Genomic DNA, 18,341 nt, shown 5'->3' on the forward strand with positions numbered 1-18,341 from the left:
GACCACAGGTGGACTCCAATCAAGTTGTAGAAACATCAAGCACTATCAATGGAAAAAGGATGCAAAAGAGCTCAATTTCCAGTCTTATAACAAAGGGTCTGAATAATTATGTAAATAAGGTATCTATTTATTTTTTAAATTTCCAAACATTTCTAAAAACCCGTTATTTATCGCTTTGTCATTATGAGGTATTGTGTGTAGATAGTTTTAAATGTTCCACATCAATTTTAGAATAAAGGTTGTAACATAACTAAAATGTGGGAAAAGTCATGGGGTCTGGTAGAGTCGCAACAGGTTTGAAAGCTGTGGCCCCAGGCCGGGGACAGTCCGTTGACAGAGAGCACCATGAGGGGTAGGAAGCGAGAATATAGGCTTCACCAAGATAACTGAGGGATTGGGCTTGTGTGTCTGGCAGCGGTCTGGCTTGTGAGGGTGCGTGTGTCTAGGGGGCAATTGAGCATGAAAGACAACAGATGACCTCTGGGTTCAGAGCAGTTTTAACGCAGCAGCACAGCAACCAATTGCACGTCTCCAGTCACAAGGGAGAAGGACACCTGGGTAATTCAATGTGGTGTCAAACAAAAACAGAGGTGTTCTCTTTTCTTTAAATAGCTGGTTTGTGTTCAGAAGGCATCAAATTGAGGAAAATGGACAGACACAGGGAGGGACTAATTAGGCGCTTATAATGACATTGTTCAATAAGAAACACTGATTTAAATTTCCTGGTGGTTCACTATCATTAAATATTTTATTTCAAAACATCAGGTGGCTAAACGTGGGGATGGTCCCTGCTGTGTATCAGCAAAAGGACTAGGAAAAGAAGAAGTTGGATTTACTGGTCAGTCGGGAGGGGTAGAATGGGGAATGCATATAGTGAAAAGGGGAGAGGTTTAGAAAGATGTGTCACAAACATCTTATTCGTCATCTAAAATAGTCGCCATGACAGAATGTTGTTCAATGATGGAAAAAGCTTACATAATGTAAAACTGAAAGAGGTAAGTTCGAGACTGGAACAGCGGAAGGGTGGATATGGTCCTGGGGAGCTACTAGGAGTGCAGGTTTCTGTTAAACCCCAGCTTTAAATAACCAATTTCAAATAATTAATGTCTTGGACCTTGTCTCAGGTGGTTTAGTACTAGGCTGGAACCAAAGCCAGTACAGAACCAGTATAGCTCTCCCAGGACCAGAGCTGGAGATCCCTTGGGTCCTGGTTAAAAGTAGTTCATTGCATAAGAAATAAGGTGCCATTTGGGACTCATGACGAAGTGGACTACGAACAGATTACAAAAGCGGGTGTATTGATAGGGGCATTTGCAGTTACTGCATTTTCACTTTCAAAAAGTACACAAACACCCCCAGGCACAAAAATATATATATATTAAAAATAATAATAAAAACACCCTACCAGAGTCGTTCTCTAAATCCATCTCGTCAGCTGGGGTGGTTTGCATAAGACCTGGCAGGTACCTACACCTCTGACTTTTTCCCCCCTCTCTCCCTGTGAGCCTCAGCTCTGACCTTGCAGTGCTTCGGTTCTCCTTGCTAACAGCAGAAGTGCTGAACGGTGCAGATAGCAGCACTGCAGCAGCAGCCTAGCCGGGGTGGCTATGGTGGTAGTTCCCTACTGTATGCCCTCATTGGGTAGCTGCAAATGTGCAGTAGCTCAAACAAACACAAGATGCAGGGCTGTCCCATTACTATGCAGGCGGTTAGAAATGACAATATTCACTGGCTAGTTTTAGACCCGGTATTTGGCCAAATTAGGTGATCTGCAGGTTTTTAAATCATCCATTGAAGAGTAATTACTCTTGCGTGGGATCGGTCCAGTTTTGAAGTAGTAGAGATTTTGGCATCTAGGGTGTGTGTGTCAAATTAACAACAGACCCAGGTGGCTAAAGGCAGTAGCTGCACTTCCATGCCCATCTATTCAGCACAATAGCCCAGCCTGACACTGATTTGAGTCCTAGGTGGCATTGTTAGAGAGTCCTTTACCAGAGCCCTTCGATGTTTCTCATCCAGAGATGTACATTGAAGATAACTGAGGAAAGGGCATTTACAATGAGAAAAACAGTGATTGCAAAGAGCCCAAGGAATCCTAACTTGTAAAGTTAAAAGGGATAGTTAAATGCAGATATAAAAAAAATGTTGGACAAAAAACCCGATGCAATGTAAAATTGGGAACTATCCCTTTAATACACTATCTGGTGTGATTACATTATTTGTTGTAACTTAAGTCAGTACAACACATGCAGGTTATGCAACACATAATGATGTAATTGTGTGGTCAATTATACCCTTAATTAGCCAATGAGTGACAGCTGTATGGACTTGATCAGCACATCTCAGCTTGTTCAGCCTATAGTGCAAAGGAGAGCGTAGCATGCCTTTATAGTGCACACACCCAAGGCATACAGTTAGTATTGAACAATGCACTGTGCATGTGGTGAAGCTGGTTTACCAGAAGAGATTAAAAAGACTGATAATAAGACATCAGGGGATTTATTATAGAAGCAATGATAGGCATTAGTTGAAGCACAGTGTAAATTCAAGTCTCTCTACCATCATATTTTAACCAATCTCGATGAAGATTTGCGAAACAACTTGATTGGTGGTACACAATATACTCCCTGCCTCTTGTAATGAGCCGTCTGACCGTTACCAAGAATCACATACCAGATTTCTTTAACAGGGTCGTTAGCAATTGATTTAAGAGTATTTATTGCACCGCCCTATGGGACTACCAATCACGGCCAGTTGTGATACAGCCTGGAATTGAACCAGGGTCTGTAGTTATGCCTTTACCACTGAGAAGCAGTGCCTTAGACCGCTGCGTCACCCGGGATCCACTCGGGTTAATCAATAAATACAAACATTTCAATTAGATAGGACCAGGATTATAGTTTTTGCCTTAGAACTTAGTTCTAGGGCAAAAGCAAAAAATGTGCACCCATTTGGGTTCCCAGGGCCAGGATTAAGAAACACTGAGCGAGGTAGCTAGCTAATGTTATCTTGATTGTACAAAGTCCAGCAGCTAGCCTCTGTAGCTAGTTAATAACACCAGTCAGCTGAAAATTAGCTAGCTAACGAACAGGGGAAAAAAAGATGGCTAGTTTGTTACACTAATAACTTCAGACATTAGCTAGCTAGCTAGAGCCAGACAACATCAGTTGAAGCCAGCTAACAATAGCTAGTTCACCAGTCCTACATTTTACCACAGAACATGTGGTAAAATTGCAACACAGCTACCAGATGCAAGTCTCTTGGGGCATGTCTCTATAAGCTTGGCACATCTAGCCACTGGGAATATTGCCCATTCTTCAAGGCAAAACTGCTCCAGCTCCATCAAGTTGGATGGGTTCCGCTGGTGTACAGCAATCTTTAAGTCATACCACAGATTCTCAATTGGATTGAGGTCTGGGCTTTGACTAGGCCATTCCGAGACATTTAAAATGTTTCCCTCTTAAACGACTCAAGTGTTGCTTTAGCAGTATGCTTAGGGTCATTGTCCTGCTGGAAGGTGAACCTCCGTTCCAGTCTCAAATCTCTGGAAGACTGAAACATGTTTCCCTCAAGAATTTCCCTGTATTTAGAGCCATCCATCCCCGTGGCAGCATCGTGTCAATTCTGACCAGTTTCCCAGTGCCTGCCGATAAAAAAACATCCCCACAGGGCCTCCCGGGTGGCGCAGTGGTCTAGGGCATTGTCCTGCTGCCGGAGGCAGTGCACGCTATTCAGGTCGCCAGGTGCACGGTGTTTCCTCCGATACATTCATGCAGCTGGCTTCCGGGTTGGATGCACGCTGTGTTAAGAAGCAGTGCGGCTTGGTTGGGTTGTGTTTCGGAGGACGCATGGCTTTCAACCTTCATCTCGGGAATTGTAACGATGAGACAAGATAGTAACTACTAACAATTGGATACCACAAAATTGGGTTAAAAAATAAATAATAATTGATGCTACCCAGCATGATGCTGCCACGGGGATGGTTTTCTCAGGGTGATGAGAGGTGTTGGGTTTGCGCCACACAAAGCGTTCCCCTTGATGGCCAAAAGGCTCAAATTTAGTCTCATCTGACCAGAGAACCTTCTTCCTTATGTTTGGGGAGTCTCCCACATGCCTGTTGGCGAACACCAAACGTGTTTGCTTATTTTTTTCTTTAAGCAATGGCTTTTTTCTGGCCACTTTTGTAAAGCCCAGCTCTGTGGAGTGTACGGCTTAAAGTGGTCCTATGGACAGATATTCCAATCTCCGCTGTGGAGCTTTGCAGCTCCTTCCAAAGTTATCTTCGGTCTCTTTGTCGCCTCTCTGATTTAATGCCCTTCTTGCCTGGTCCGTGAGTTTTGGTGGGCGGCCCTCTCTTGGCAGGTTTGTTGAATAATGGATTTAATGATGCTCCGTGGGATGTTCAAAGTTTCTGATATTTATTTGTACGACTCCACAACTTTGTCCCTGACCTGTTTGGAGAGCTCATTGGTGGTGCCCCTTACTTAGTGGTGTTGCAGACTCTTAGGCCTTTCAGAACAGATATATATATATATATAAAAAAGTATTAATCTCCCTTAGCATTTTTTCCTATTTTGGTCTATTACAACCTGTATTTGAATTGTTTTTCTTTGGACTGCAGGTATTGGACATACACATAATTAGTTTAATGAAAGTCCACCTGTGTGCAATATAAGTGTCATATGATCTGTCACATATATACAGTGCCTTGCGAAAGTATTCGGCCCCCTTGAACTTTGCGACCTTTTGCCACATTTCAGGCTTCAAACATAAAGATATAAAACAGTATTTTTTTGTGAAGAATCAACAACAAGTGGGACACAATCATGAAGTGGAACGACTTTTATTGGATATTTCAAACTTTTTTAACAAATCAAAACCTGAAAAATTGGGCGTGCAATAATTATTCAGCCCCCTTAAGTTAATACTTTGTAGCGCCACCTTTTGCTGCGATTACAGCTGTAAGTCGCTTGGGGTATGTCTATCAGTTTTGCACATCGAGAGACTGAATTTTTTTCCCATTCCTCCTTGCAAAACAGCTCGAGCTCAGTGAGGTTGGATGGAGAGCATTTGTGAACAGCAGTTTTCAGTTCTTTCCACAGATTCTCGATTGGATTCAGGTCTGGACTTTGACTTGGCCATTCTAACACCTGGATATGTTTATTTTTGAACCATTCCATTGTAGATTTTGCTTTATGTTTTGGATCATTGTCTTGTTGGAAGACTAATCTCCGTCCCAGTCTCAGGTCTTTTGCAGACTATCAGGTTCTTCCAGAATGGTCCTGTATTTGGCTCCATCCATCTTCCCATCAATTTTAACCATCTTCCCTGTCCCTGCTGAAGAAAAGCAGGCCCAAACCATGATGCTGCCACCACCATGTTTGACAGTGGGGATGGTGTGTTCAGGGTGATGAGCTGTGTTGCTTTTACGCCAAACATAACGTTTTGCATTGTTGCCAAAAAGTTCAATTTTGGTTTCATCTGACCAGAGCACCTTCTTCCACATGTTTGGTGTGTCTCCCAGGTGGCTTGTGGCAAACTTTAAACGACACTTTTTATGGATATCTTTAAGAAATGGCTTTCTTCTTGCCACTCTTCCATAAAGGCCAGATTTGTGCAATATATGACTGATTGTTGTCCTATGGACAGAGTCTCCCACCTCAGCTGTAGATCTCTGCAGTTCATCCAGAGTGATCATGGGCCTCTTGGCTGCATCTCTGATCAGTCTTCTCCTTGTATGAGCTGAAAGTTTAGAGGGACGGCCAGGTCTTGGTAGATTTGCAGTGGTCTGATACTCCTTCCATTTCAATATTATCGCTTGCACAGTGCTCATTGGGATGTTTAAAGCTTGGGAAATCTTTTTGTATCCAAATCCGGCTTTAAACTTCTTCACAACAGTATCTCGGACCTGCCTGGTGTGTTCCTTGTTCTTCATGATGCTCTCTGCGCTTTTAACGGACCTCTGAGACTATCACAGTGCAGGTGCATTTATACGGAGACTTGATTACACACAGGTGGATTGTATTTATCATCATTAGTCATTTAGGTCAACATTGGATCATTCAGAGATCCTCACTGATCTTCTGGAGAGAGTTTGCTGCACTGAAAGTAAAGGGGCTGAATAATTTTGCACGCCCAATTTTTCAGTTTTTGAACTGTTAAAAAAGTTTGAAATATCCAATAAATATCGTTCCACTTCATGATTGTGTCCCACTTGTTGTTGATTCTTCACAAAAAAATACAGTTTTATATCTTTATGTTTGAAGCCTGAAATGTGGCAAAAGGTTGCAAAGTTCAAGGGGGCCGAATACTTTCGCAAGGCACTGTATTTCACTTGTGATTTTCATGAATGTATATATATATATATATACACACTGCTCAAAAAAAATTAAGGGAACACTAAAATAACACATCCTAGATCTGAATTAATGAAATATTCTTATTAAATACTTTTTTTTCTACATAGTTGAATGTGCTGACAACAAAATCACACAAATTATCAATGGAAATCAAATTTATCAACCCATGGAGGTCTGGATTTGGAGTCACTCAAAATTAAAGTGGAAAACCACACTACAGGCTGATCCAACTTTGATGTTATGTCCTTAAAACAAGTCAAAATGAGGCTCAGTAGTGTGTGGCCTCCACGTGCCTGTATGACCTCCCTACAACACCTGAGCATGCTCCTGATGAGGTGGAGGATGGTCTCCTGAGGGATCTCCTCCCAGACCTGAACTAAAGCATCCACCAACTCCTGGACACTCTGTGGTGCAAACGTGGCATTGGTGGATGGAGCGAGACATGATGTCCCAAAAATGTGCTCAATTGGATTCAGGTCTGGGGAACGGGCGGGCCAGTCCATAGCATCAATGATTTCCTCTTGCAGGAACTGCTGACACACTCCAGCAACATGAGGTCTAGCATTATCTTGTATTAGGAGGAACCCAGGGCCAACCGCACCAGCATATGGTCTCACAAGGGGTCTGGGGATCTCATCTCGGTACCGAATGGCAGTCAGGCTACATCTGGCGAGCACATGTAGGGCTGTGCGGCCCCCCAAAGAAATGCCACCCCATGACTCACCCACCGCCAAACCGGTCATGCTGGAGGATGTTGCAGGCAGCAGAACGTTCTCCACGGTGTCTCCAGACTGTTACGTCTGTCACATGTGTGAGCCTGCTTTCATCTGTGAAGAGCACAGGGCGCTAGTGGAGAATTTGCCAATCTTGGTGTTCTCTGGCAAATGAAAAACGTCCTGCACGGTGTTGTGGACGTCAGGCCCTTATACCACCCTCATGGAGTCTGTTTCTGACCGTTTGAGCAGACGCATGCACATTTGTGGCCTGCTGGAGCTCATTTTGCAGGGCTCTGGCAGTGCTCTTCCTGCTCCTCCTTTCACAAAGGCGGAGGTAGCGGTCCTGCTGCTGGGTTGTTGCCCTCCTACGGCCTCCTCCACGTCTCCTGATGTACTGGCCTGTCTCCTGGTAGCGCCTCCATGCTCTGGACACTATGCTGACAGACACAGCAAACCTTCTTGTCACAGCTCGCATTGATGTGCCCTCCTGGATGAGCTGCACTACCTGAGCCACTTGTGTGGGTTGTAGACTCCGTCTCATGCTACCACTAGAGTGAAAGCACCGGCAGCATTCAAAAGTGACCAAAACATCAGCCAGGAAGCATAGGAACTGAGAAGTGGTCTGTAGTCACCACGTGCAGTACCACTCCTTTATTGGGAGTATCTTGCTAATTGCCTATAATTTCCACCTGTTGTCTATTGCATTTGCACAACTGCATGTGAAATGTTTTGTCAATCAGTGTTTCTTCCTAAGTGGACAGTTTGATTTCACAGAAGTGTGATTGACTTGGAGTTACATTGTGTTGTTTAAGTGTTCCCTTTATTTTTTTGAGCAGTATATATATATATATACACACACACAGATCATATGACACTTATATTGCACACAGGTGGACTTTCATTAAACTAATTATGTGTATGTCCAATACCTGCAGCCACCTACCCAGCCAGCCAGCCAAATGCCTGCCTACCCGCCCAAACAGCTAGCTAGCCAGCCATCTACTACCTAACCAACAAACCAGACAGCTAACTAGCTGGCCACCTACCCACCCAACCAGACAGCTAGCTAGCCAGCCACCCAGACTGCTAGCTAGCCAGACACCCAGACTGCTAGCTAGCCAGCCACCCAGACTGCTAGCTAGCCAGCCACCCAGACTGCTAGCTAGCCACCCACCCAGACTGCTAGCTAGCCACCTACCCAAGCAGAAAGCAAGCTAGCTAGCTACCCAACAAATCAGACAGATAGCTAGCTAGCCACCTACCAAACCAGACAGACAGCTAGCCAGCCAGCCAACGAACCAGATAGCTAGCCAGCCAGCCACCTACCCAAACAGACAGCTAGCTAGCTAGCCACCTACCCAACAAACCAGACAGAGAGGTAGGTAGCTAGCTTGCTGTCTGGTTTTGTTGGGTAGGTGACTAGCTGTGTGGTTGGCTAGCTAGCTAGCTAGCCGTCTGGGTGGCTGGGTAGGTGGCTGGCTAGCTGTCTGGTTGGCTAGCTAGCTAGCTGTCTGATTTTGTTGGTTAGGTGGCTAGCTTGCGAGCCAGACAGCTAGCTAGCTAGTCACCTACCCAACCAACCAGACAGCTAGCTAGCAAGCTAGCCACCGAACCAGACACCTAGACAGCCACCTACCCAGCCACCCAGAAAGCTAGCCAGCCACCCAGACAGCTAGCTAGCCACCTACCCAACCAACCAGACTGCTAGCTAGCTAGCTAGCTAGCCAGCCACCTACCCAACCAACCAGACTGCTAGCTAGCCACCTACCCAACAGCTAACTAGCCACCCACCCAACCAACCAGACAGCTAACTAGCCACCCACCCAACCAACCAGACAGCTAGCTAGCCACCCACCCAACCAACCAGACTGCTAGCTAGCCACCTACCCAACAGCTAACTAGCCACCCACCCAACCAACCAGACAGCTAACTAGCCACCCACCCAACCAACCAGACAGCTAGCTAGCCACCCACCCAACCAACCAGACAGCTAGCTAGCCACCTACCCAACAGCTAGCTAGCCACCTACCCAACAGCTAGCTAGCCACCTACCCAACAGCTAGCTAGCCACCTACCCAACCAACCAGACTGCTAGCTAGCCACCTACCCAACCAACCAGAAAGCTAGCTAGCCACCTACCCAGCCAACCAGACAGCTAGCTAGCCACCTACCCAGCCAACCAGACAGCTAGCTAGCCACCTACGCAACAGCTAGCTAGCTACCTACCCAACCAACCAGACTGCTAGCTAGCTAGCTAGCTAGCCAGCCACCTACCCAACCAACCAGACTGCTAGCTAGCCACCTACCCAACAGCTAACTAGCCACCCACCCAACCAACCAGACAGCTAGCTAGCCACCTACACAACCAACCAGACAGCTAGCTAGCCACCTACACAACCAACCAGACAGCTAGCTAGCCACCTACCCAACCAGAACCAGACAGCCAGCCAGACAGCCTACCCAACAGCTAGCTAGCCACCTACCCAACAGCTAGCTAGCCACCTACCCAACAGCTAGCTAGCCACCTACCCAACCAACCAGACTGCTAGCTAGCCACCTACCCAACCAACCAGAAAGCTAGCTAGCCACCTACCCAGCCAACCAGACAGCTAGCTAGCCACCTACCCAGCCAACCAGACAGCTAGCTAGCCACCTACGCAACAGCTAGCTAGCTACCTACCCAACCAACCAGACTGCTAGCTAGCTAGCTAGCTAGCTAGCCAGCCACCTACCCAACCAACCAGACTGCTAGCTAGCCACCTACCCAACAGCTAACTAGCCACCCACCCAACCAACCAGACAGCTAACTAGCCACCCACCCAACCAACCAGACAGCTAGCTAGCCACCCACCCAACCAACCAGACAGCTAGCTAGCCACCTACACAACCAACCAGACAGCTAGCTAGCCACCTACCCAACCAACCAGACAGCTAGCTAGCCACCTACCCAACAGCTAGCTAGCCACCTACCCAACAGCTAGCTAGCCACCTACCCAACAGCTAGCTAGCCACCTACCCAACAGCTAGCTAGCCACCTACCCAACAGCTAGCTAGCCACCTACCCAACCAACCAGACTGCTAGCTAGCCACCTACCCAACCAACCAGAAAGCTAGCTAGCCACCTACCCAGCCAACCAGACAGCTAGCTAGCCACCTACCCAGCCAACCAGACAGCTAGCTAGCCACCTACGCAACAGCTAGCTAGCTACCTACCCAACCAACCAGACAGCTAGCTAGCCACCTACCCAACAGCTAGCTAGCCACCTAACCAACAGCTAGCTAGCCACCTAACCAACAGCTAGCTAGCCACCTACCCAACCAACCAGACAGCTAGCTAGCCACCTACCCAACCAACCAGACAGCTAGCTTAGCCACCTACCCAACAGCTAGCTAGCCACCTACCCAACAGCTAGCTAGCCACCTACCCAACAGCTAGCTAGCCACCTACACAACAGCTAGCTAGCCACCTACACAACCAACCAGACAGCTAGCTAGCCACCTACCCACCCACCCAGACAGCTAGCTAGCCACCTACCCACCCACCCAGACAGCTAGCTAGCCATCTACCCACCCACCCAGACAGCTAGCTAGCCACCTACCTACCCACCCAGACAGCTAGCTAGCTAGCCACCTACCCAAAAGCTAGCTAGCCACCTACCCAAAAGCTAGCTAGCCACCTAGCTAGCCAGCCACCTAGCTAGCCACCTACCCAACAGCTAGCTAGCCACCTACACAACCAACCAGACAGCTAGCTGGCTAGCCACCTACCCACCCAACCAGACAGCTAGCTGGCTAGCCACCTACCCACCCAACCAGACAGCTAGTTGGCTAGCCACCTACCCACCCACCCACCCAGACAGCTAGATGGCTAGCCACCTAAGACAGCTAGCTAGCCAGCCACCTACCCACCCAGACAGCTAGCTAGCCACCTACCCAGACAGCTAGCTAGCCACCTACCCAGACAGCTAGCTAGCCACCCAGACAGCTAGCAGTAGCCTATACCATTAGTATCAAAGTATTTGGGAGCTCTCATCCCCTGATAAACTATGGAAATGTATACACAATAAGTACATGGCTGTGTAACCTACATTCCTGGGGCTATCCATGCCAACATCACCAATAGGCTAAATATGTCAAACACACAAGCTACTTGTGTTAGCTTAATAACTAAAGTGTTCGCTTACATTTCACTGCTGATTTTGCAAGCTGGTCATACTAACACTGCGCTTTATGCTTGGCTTCACCTGGCATCCTTGGTGCTCTGTGTAGTACAATGCAGGAGGCAGACCAGGGACAACTCTTTGCAGTGGGTTATAATGTTAGTGTTTACTTCAACAATCCGCTCTGCAAAAATAATGACAAAGACCCAGTGAAATATGGAACACACCTGTGCGCACACATACACAAAAATAGGTCTACTTTAAAAAGTGAAAATCCCCCAAAACAGGAAATTTCACAAAGGGAAAAGGAATCTTATCCCACACAAGCATACAATTCCATTCCCAAAAAGATACGTGACATAGGCGATGGAAAAGCATTATATTTATATATATTTAAGCCAAATCCTTCTTTACGGAACGAGTCTTTGGCGATGCATACAAATTACAGTTTGCGAAAAAGGGGGAACGATCCTTAATATGCCTGTACCACCAAACATCCAATTCCTTAATAGAAGATCAAAACCGCCATTACATTTTGGGGTTGCATCTAGACATAGCTGAATTCCATGTGTAATAAGCTTCGACATCAGTTGACTAATTTCAAAGTTGTAAAACTTGACCAGGGTTGCAATTCAGCAGGCACACATAGGAGAAACTGCTCTGATTGGAGAGGTTTTGGTTCCCTCACAGTGTGCTATGTAATGTGACCAGTCTTCCAGGGGTGCAACACTACTATGGGGTGTATTCATTTAATGTACAACGTTGAAAAACATTTCGTACCAGAAAACAAATGAGTTTATTAAAATTGACAAATTTAGGTAGGTCCCTCCCCATTTAGGCTGGTTTGCTTATGTTTAAATAAAAGGTTAAAAATACAAAATAAATGCACTTGGAATGAAACAGGGAAATCCCATTGAGACCAAAGCCTCCTTTGCAAGGGAGCCAAGCACACAATATTTACAATTCCAATGCAATAAAAACATACAATATTTACAAGCAATTTAAGATAAGTAATCACCCAGCCGTCTGAACTGCCGTAGCGGCACCAAAACACGCACCTTTCGAACCTTTAAATGAAAATGCAGATCTACTTTATTACTCAGTGGTGACCTAACGGATTTCCAGAGTTAGCCATCCCGGTAATTGAGTCTGACGCATGCGCATGTCTGGAATTTGTATAAAAATCTGAAATGAATTTAGGCCTACACTTGGGAAACCAGGATCCTGTTCAGTAAGGCATGCTAAAGTAAAATAAAAATGTCACTTATCTAACAAGTTCAGGTAGTACCTCGCCATTTCAAAAGGTTTCTTCCCTACCAGTTGCGAGCCAGATACGTGTGTGGACTTGATGGTAAATTAAGGACCTTAAATTCAATGATTGAAAGACCTGTAATTCATGGAATCATTGACTACCAGTGAGAAGATAAACCCAGTAGACACTGCACGACCTCAAGTATTAATATTGTGTGTAAACAGATCATGGTCTTCCCTTCAACTATGGGGGCACTCAATGGGCCTCATTTGTCGATCATATTTAACCAGTTGGGAAAATGCTACACTGACTCAAGATCAGTGTCCAGGCCCTCTAGGGCAACTTCACCCAAGGGAATGTTAGAAAGCAATCCAACTTGTCATCTCCATCAGTCTTCAGTGTAAACAAGGCCTTCGTCTGTGGAAAACAATTAGGCCTACACTTCAAAACAGGGAACATGTCGAGTTCTCAGCTGAACAATAGTGTGCAGGGAAACAATGGGAAGACACAAAACAAAAGTACAGCACTACACTAATCAGCTGAGACTGCGGTGCTGCTGATCCTTTTTTTATTATTATTATTTTATTTAATAACTCCCCCAGCTTCAGTCAAGCCTTGGCGGACATAATAGCAACGGTTTTGTCTTAGCTAATTACTTAATTGAGGTGCTTAACACTTTAGGTGTCAATGAGTAGATAAATGGCTTCATTGACAAAATCTCAAACCATCCCTTTAATATGGAGGAAATTACAGGCACTGGAGCTAATTACAGGTTTTTGTTCTTAGGCGGGGCGTCTAAGTGGTAATTTTCAGTTTCAGTGTCAACTTAAATGACCCAAACCAGATAAATATATCTTCTGATTGTGTTCTAACTCATATACACAACATATACGGTCCCAGTCATAAGTCTAAATATTTTATATGTGAGATTCTTCAAAGTAGCAACCCTTTGCCTTGACAGCTTTGAACACTCTTGGCATTCTCTCAACCAGCTTCATGTGGCATTCACCTGGAATGCATTTCAATTAACAGATGTGCCTTGTTAAAAGTTCATTTATTTATGTCTTAATGCCTTTGAGGCAATCAGTTGTGTTGTGACAAGGTAGGGGTGGTATACAGAAGATAGCCCCGTTTTGGTAAAATACCAAGTCCATATTATGGCAAAATACCAAGTCCATATTATGGCAAGAACAGCTCAAATAAGCAAAGAGAAATTACAGTCCATCGTTACTTTAAGACATGAAGGTCAATCAATTCGGGAAAAATTCAAGAACTTTTAAAGTTCCTTCAAGTGCAGTCACAAAAACCATCAAGCGCTATGATGAAACTGGCTCTCATGAGGACCGCCACAGGAAAGGAAGACCCAGAGTTACCTCTGCTGCAGAGGATATGTTCAGCCCAAATAAATGCTTCACAAATTTCAAGTAACATACACATCTCAACATCAACTGCTCAGAGGAGACTGAATCAGGCCTTCATGGTCAAATTGCTGCAAAGAAACCACTACTAAAGGACACCAATAATAAGAAGAGACTTGCTTGGGCAAAGAAACACATGCAATAGACATTAGACCAGTGGAAATCTGTCTTTTGGACCGATGAGTCCAAATTTGCAATTGTTGGTTCCAACCGCTGTGTCTTTGTGAGACGCAGAGTTGGTGAACTGATGATCTCCGCATGTGTGGTTCCCACCGTGAAGCATGGAGGTGGCGGTTTGATGGTGCTTTGCTGGTGACACTGTCTATTTATTTAGGGTTCAAGGCACACTTAACCAGCATGGCTACCACAGCATTCTGCAACGAAACACAATCACATCTGATTTGCGCTTAGTGGGACTATCATTTGTTTTTCAACGGGACAATTGACACAAAACACACATACAGGAGTGCTGCATCAGATTTTTTATTTTTTTTAACCTTTATTTTACTAGGCAAGTCAGTTAAGAACAAATTCTTATTTTCAATGACGGCCTAGGAACAGTGGGTTAACTGCCTGTTCAGGGGCAGAACGACAGATTTGTACATTATCAGCTCGGGATTTGAACTTGCAACCTTTCGGTTACTAGTCCAACGCTCTAACCACTAGGCTACCCTGACCTGGCCTCCACAAATCACCCGACCTCAACCCAATTGAGATGGCTTGAGATGAGTTGGACCGCAAAGTGAAGGAAAAGCAGCCAACAAGTGCTCAGCATATGTGGGAACTCCTTCACGACTGTTGGAAAAGTATTCCAGGTGATGCTGGTTTAGAGAATGCCAAGAGTGTGCAAAGCTGTCATCAAGGCAAAGGGTGGCTACTTTTAGAATCTCAAATATATTTTGATTTGTTTAACACTTTTCTGGTTACTACATGATTCCATAGTTTTAATATCTTCCCTATTATTGGACAATGTAGAAAATAGTAAAACTAAAGAAAAACCCTTGAATGAGTAGGTGTGTCCAAACTTTGGACGGGGGATATATCATACACACACACACTTTTTGTATTATACCATCTTTGAGCACTAACAATCAAATAAAAGCTTGACAACCAGGGAGAATCTGAAATTCCGATTGAAAATGCCCATTGATTTTGTTTTTATGTTTGAGCAGAGGAACACAGGATTAGCCATAGCAAAATGCATAAAACTGCAGGACATTAGCCATAAAACTAAACAATTGTCCTTTAGCTCAATAGAAAAATGTTGAATTGCAGAAATTTGCTTTAAAACAGCAACATTTTTACTATGCTGCCAAGAAAGCTAGAAAGGTATGATCGAGTTTACACTTCCAATAAACTGTGGTGAGGCAACATAATGAAACGGTCTACAAATATTTTCATTAAAAAAAATGTTTGGAATATTTTTGGAGGGGTTGCAAACATCCCTGGGTCGCCGCTTTGCCAGGGCAAGAAAAGGTTGAAAACCCCTGCTCTAAACACACACACTTTGAGCATTTACACAAACAGGCCATATTCCACTGATACATTGATATTGCTTAGGCCAATCTATGAGGGTATCATGTTACAGCTGGGCAATTCCACAGTAACAGAATGACCCGGAGACTCAGATTTCTCACTTCAAAATCTACGCAAAACAAAAACCATTGATTTCAAATTCAACAAATTATACACTTTATATGCACAAGGACTACTTCGAAAATGTACACAGAATGTCACAAAAACACATTTACTGGAAGAACGGTGTAGATGCTAAATTTGGTAACATAATTACGTTCATTTCTCCCTCAATTTATGTGACCACATTTTCAAAAACGTTTAAATATCTGCTCCGGATTAAGACTCAAAGACGTCCTGGCTCAAAATATATGCATTTGTTTAGATAGCGTCATCGTGAAGAATATGAGAATAATTTAGGGTGGTTTACAGACAAATTAGGGCTCTATTCAATCCGTAGCCTGACGATCCGCTGTATAGCGCAATTGACAATTAAAAGGCAATGATCCCGCTGGTAGCAGAAATTACCTTTAAAATTTGAACATAATTCAGTTATAGGGCCACATTCTTTTCAAGCCACTTCGAGAAAGTGATTTTCGTCGCAGGTTAAGAGAGCATTTTCTCCAACCCTAACCGCAGGCTCCTACCCTGCTACGAAAACGTCTCCGTTATCGAAATGGCGTGAAAAGTGCGTTTCCCGTCAGCGATACAGATTGAACCCAGCACTTAATCTTTGACCTAGAACCAAGAACGTGCAAACACATCCACTGTCAATCAGAAACCAGGCCTAATTTTGCGCCTTGTGTTTACCTTTTTTATTGTATGTCATATTGCCCACAGTCCTAAACGCAGTCTTCAATCAAGGTACTGACAACTAATTCAAACACCACAATTGCATGTCTACAAGGCTAATTCCACCAATCTCTCATATTTGAGTTGAGTGAACATACAATGTTGCGACACACAAAACGACGCAACAGAGCGATTTCCTTGTGCACCCAAGAAATGTCTGCTTGATTTTAAACAATTATTGATGGCCCAGATAATTCCATCAAAACCATGCTTTGAACACCTTTGGATGGACAAATGACTCATTGTGAAACACGCTATGGGTTGAACAAGCGACCCCCTTCGTCAATGTACCGTTGTTGATAACAAGTACCACAACCTTTCAATTTAAAACATCCGTCAAAAACAAATCACTTCGCTTACCCGCTGGCATTCTTCCGCTAATGTACCGCAGTTCCTCTGACGTGGGCAGCGATTGAATCTTCTGTTTTGCTACATGTAGTTTATATCGTCCGTATTCTCCGAAATCGCTGCTCCTTCACTTCATCAAATTACATTGAAAGAGGGTCGATCAAGGGCACACTGTAACATCAAATCATGAACACGAGTTCAGTCGTGAATTCGTTAAAACGTTGTGTAAACTAAATTATAGGTTTATTCAAAAGTCTACGTTTTAACATCACCTACATAAATGGCACTGTGATAGACTATAACGCAAACTACCTATGTATGTATTTAAAAATAAAATAATAATTACTCGGTGGATTCGAATGTCACGAACATTGAAATAGATTCTAACGTATGTTGCTGAACGATACAATGTAACATTCGAAGGTTTTAATGGTTAAATACCTGTAAACTGCACCGGATTAACCCCTACAGATTAGGCTACAGCTTCCTGTAATAGGACTGCTTTACATTGAGGGACAACACGGAAGTAGGAGTCGCTCTTGAAGCGATATGTCACCTCTTCGCTCCTAAACAATATAATTTATTACATATTTCTCTGTTTAATGGGGGAAATATGGGTATTTGGCAAGTTAGTTATTCTTACCAGACAATTATTTGAAGGGGACTGTCACGTTTGCTTATGCCAACCAATCAATAAGGAAGTGACCTAAAGTAGTCCCTCCCACCAGTACCAAAACTTTCATACAGGAGCCATGTTTATGCATGACAGTCATTTTAGCCTGCCAAAGACAGACAAGTAATGGTCACTGCTCTTTGGTATTACTCCAAGTGAATTTTTGTAGGGCCTATCAATTACTTATACAAAAACGATAGCCTATGATGAAGTTGTGAAGTCGGAAATCAGCATGGTAAAGTGTGTGAAAATCTCCCAGAGGGACTGCTTTTTAATCTCTTAAATGCCTTTGCTGCACAATCCAATGGATTTATCTGTGATTAAAAGCTTTTATCCCACAGATGGCATCCCTAGCATCTGTTAAAACAGACTAACTGACATGCCTCAATACCATCCTAGCAGACAAAATGATCCTATTTCTTCATGAATCTACCACATTTTAGAACAATCCACATACACGTTATTGTAAATGTACAAATTAAACAAAATAAAAAATACTATCTAGTGATCAGAACCTGGTGATATCAGGATGTAGGATGGGACATAAACCTAACAACTTCAAATACAAATTTCTCTGAACAGATTAAAAATTAAAAATAAATTTGATGAGAATACTTTAAATAGGATGCAGAAACAATACTCTGAGCCACAGCGCCATAGTACTTGTCATACACCTTCATAATATTCAGTTGCACCCCCCCCTTTTGCCCTCATGGCCTCAATTCGTCGGGGCATGGACTCTACAAGGTGTCGAAATCGTTCCACGGGGATGCTGGCCTGTGTTGATTCCAATGCTTCACCCATTTGTGTCAAATTGGCTGGATGTCCTTTGGGTGGTGGACCATTTTTGATACACACAGGAAACTGTTGAGCATGAAAAACCCAGCAGTGTTGCGGTTCTTGACATACCCCGTTCAAGGGCACTGAAATATTTTGTCTTTCCCATTCACCCTCTGAATGGCACATATACACAATACATGTCTGAACTGTCTCAAGGCTTTAAAATGATAATTTAACCTGTCTCTTCCCCTTCCTCTACACTGATTGA

General features: G+C 44.1%; 1 protein-coding gene across 2 annotated transcripts in view; it reads right to left on the reverse strand.

Moving 5' to 3' along the window:
• efr3a (EFR3 homolog A (S. cerevisiae)) overlaps positions 1–17,166 on the reverse strand; it is a 252,918-nt gene extending 235,752 nt beyond the window's left edge. The window contains exons 1-2 of one of the 2 annotated variants that reach the window (XM_029641973.2): positions 17,062–17,166; positions 16,633–16,791 (exon numbers count right to left, since the gene is read on the reverse strand). In XM_029641973.2, coding sequence (XP_029497833.1) covers positions 16,633–16,642 — 10 coding nt within the window. In that variant the 5' untranslated portion in view covers positions 16,643–16,791; positions 17,062–17,166. The remainder of the gene's footprint in view (positions 1–16,632; positions 16,792–17,061) is intronic. The other variant, XM_029641974.2, reaches the window with a different exon arrangement.
• Positions 17,167–18,341: the final 1,175 nt, after the last annotated feature.

Source organism: Oncorhynchus nerka, linkage group LG9b, assembly GCF_034236695.1.
Source record: "Oncorhynchus nerka isolate Pitt River linkage group LG9b, Oner_Uvic_2.0, whole genome shotgun sequence".
NCBI lineage: Eukaryota > Metazoa > Chordata > Actinopteri > Salmoniformes > Salmonidae > Oncorhynchus > Oncorhynchus nerka.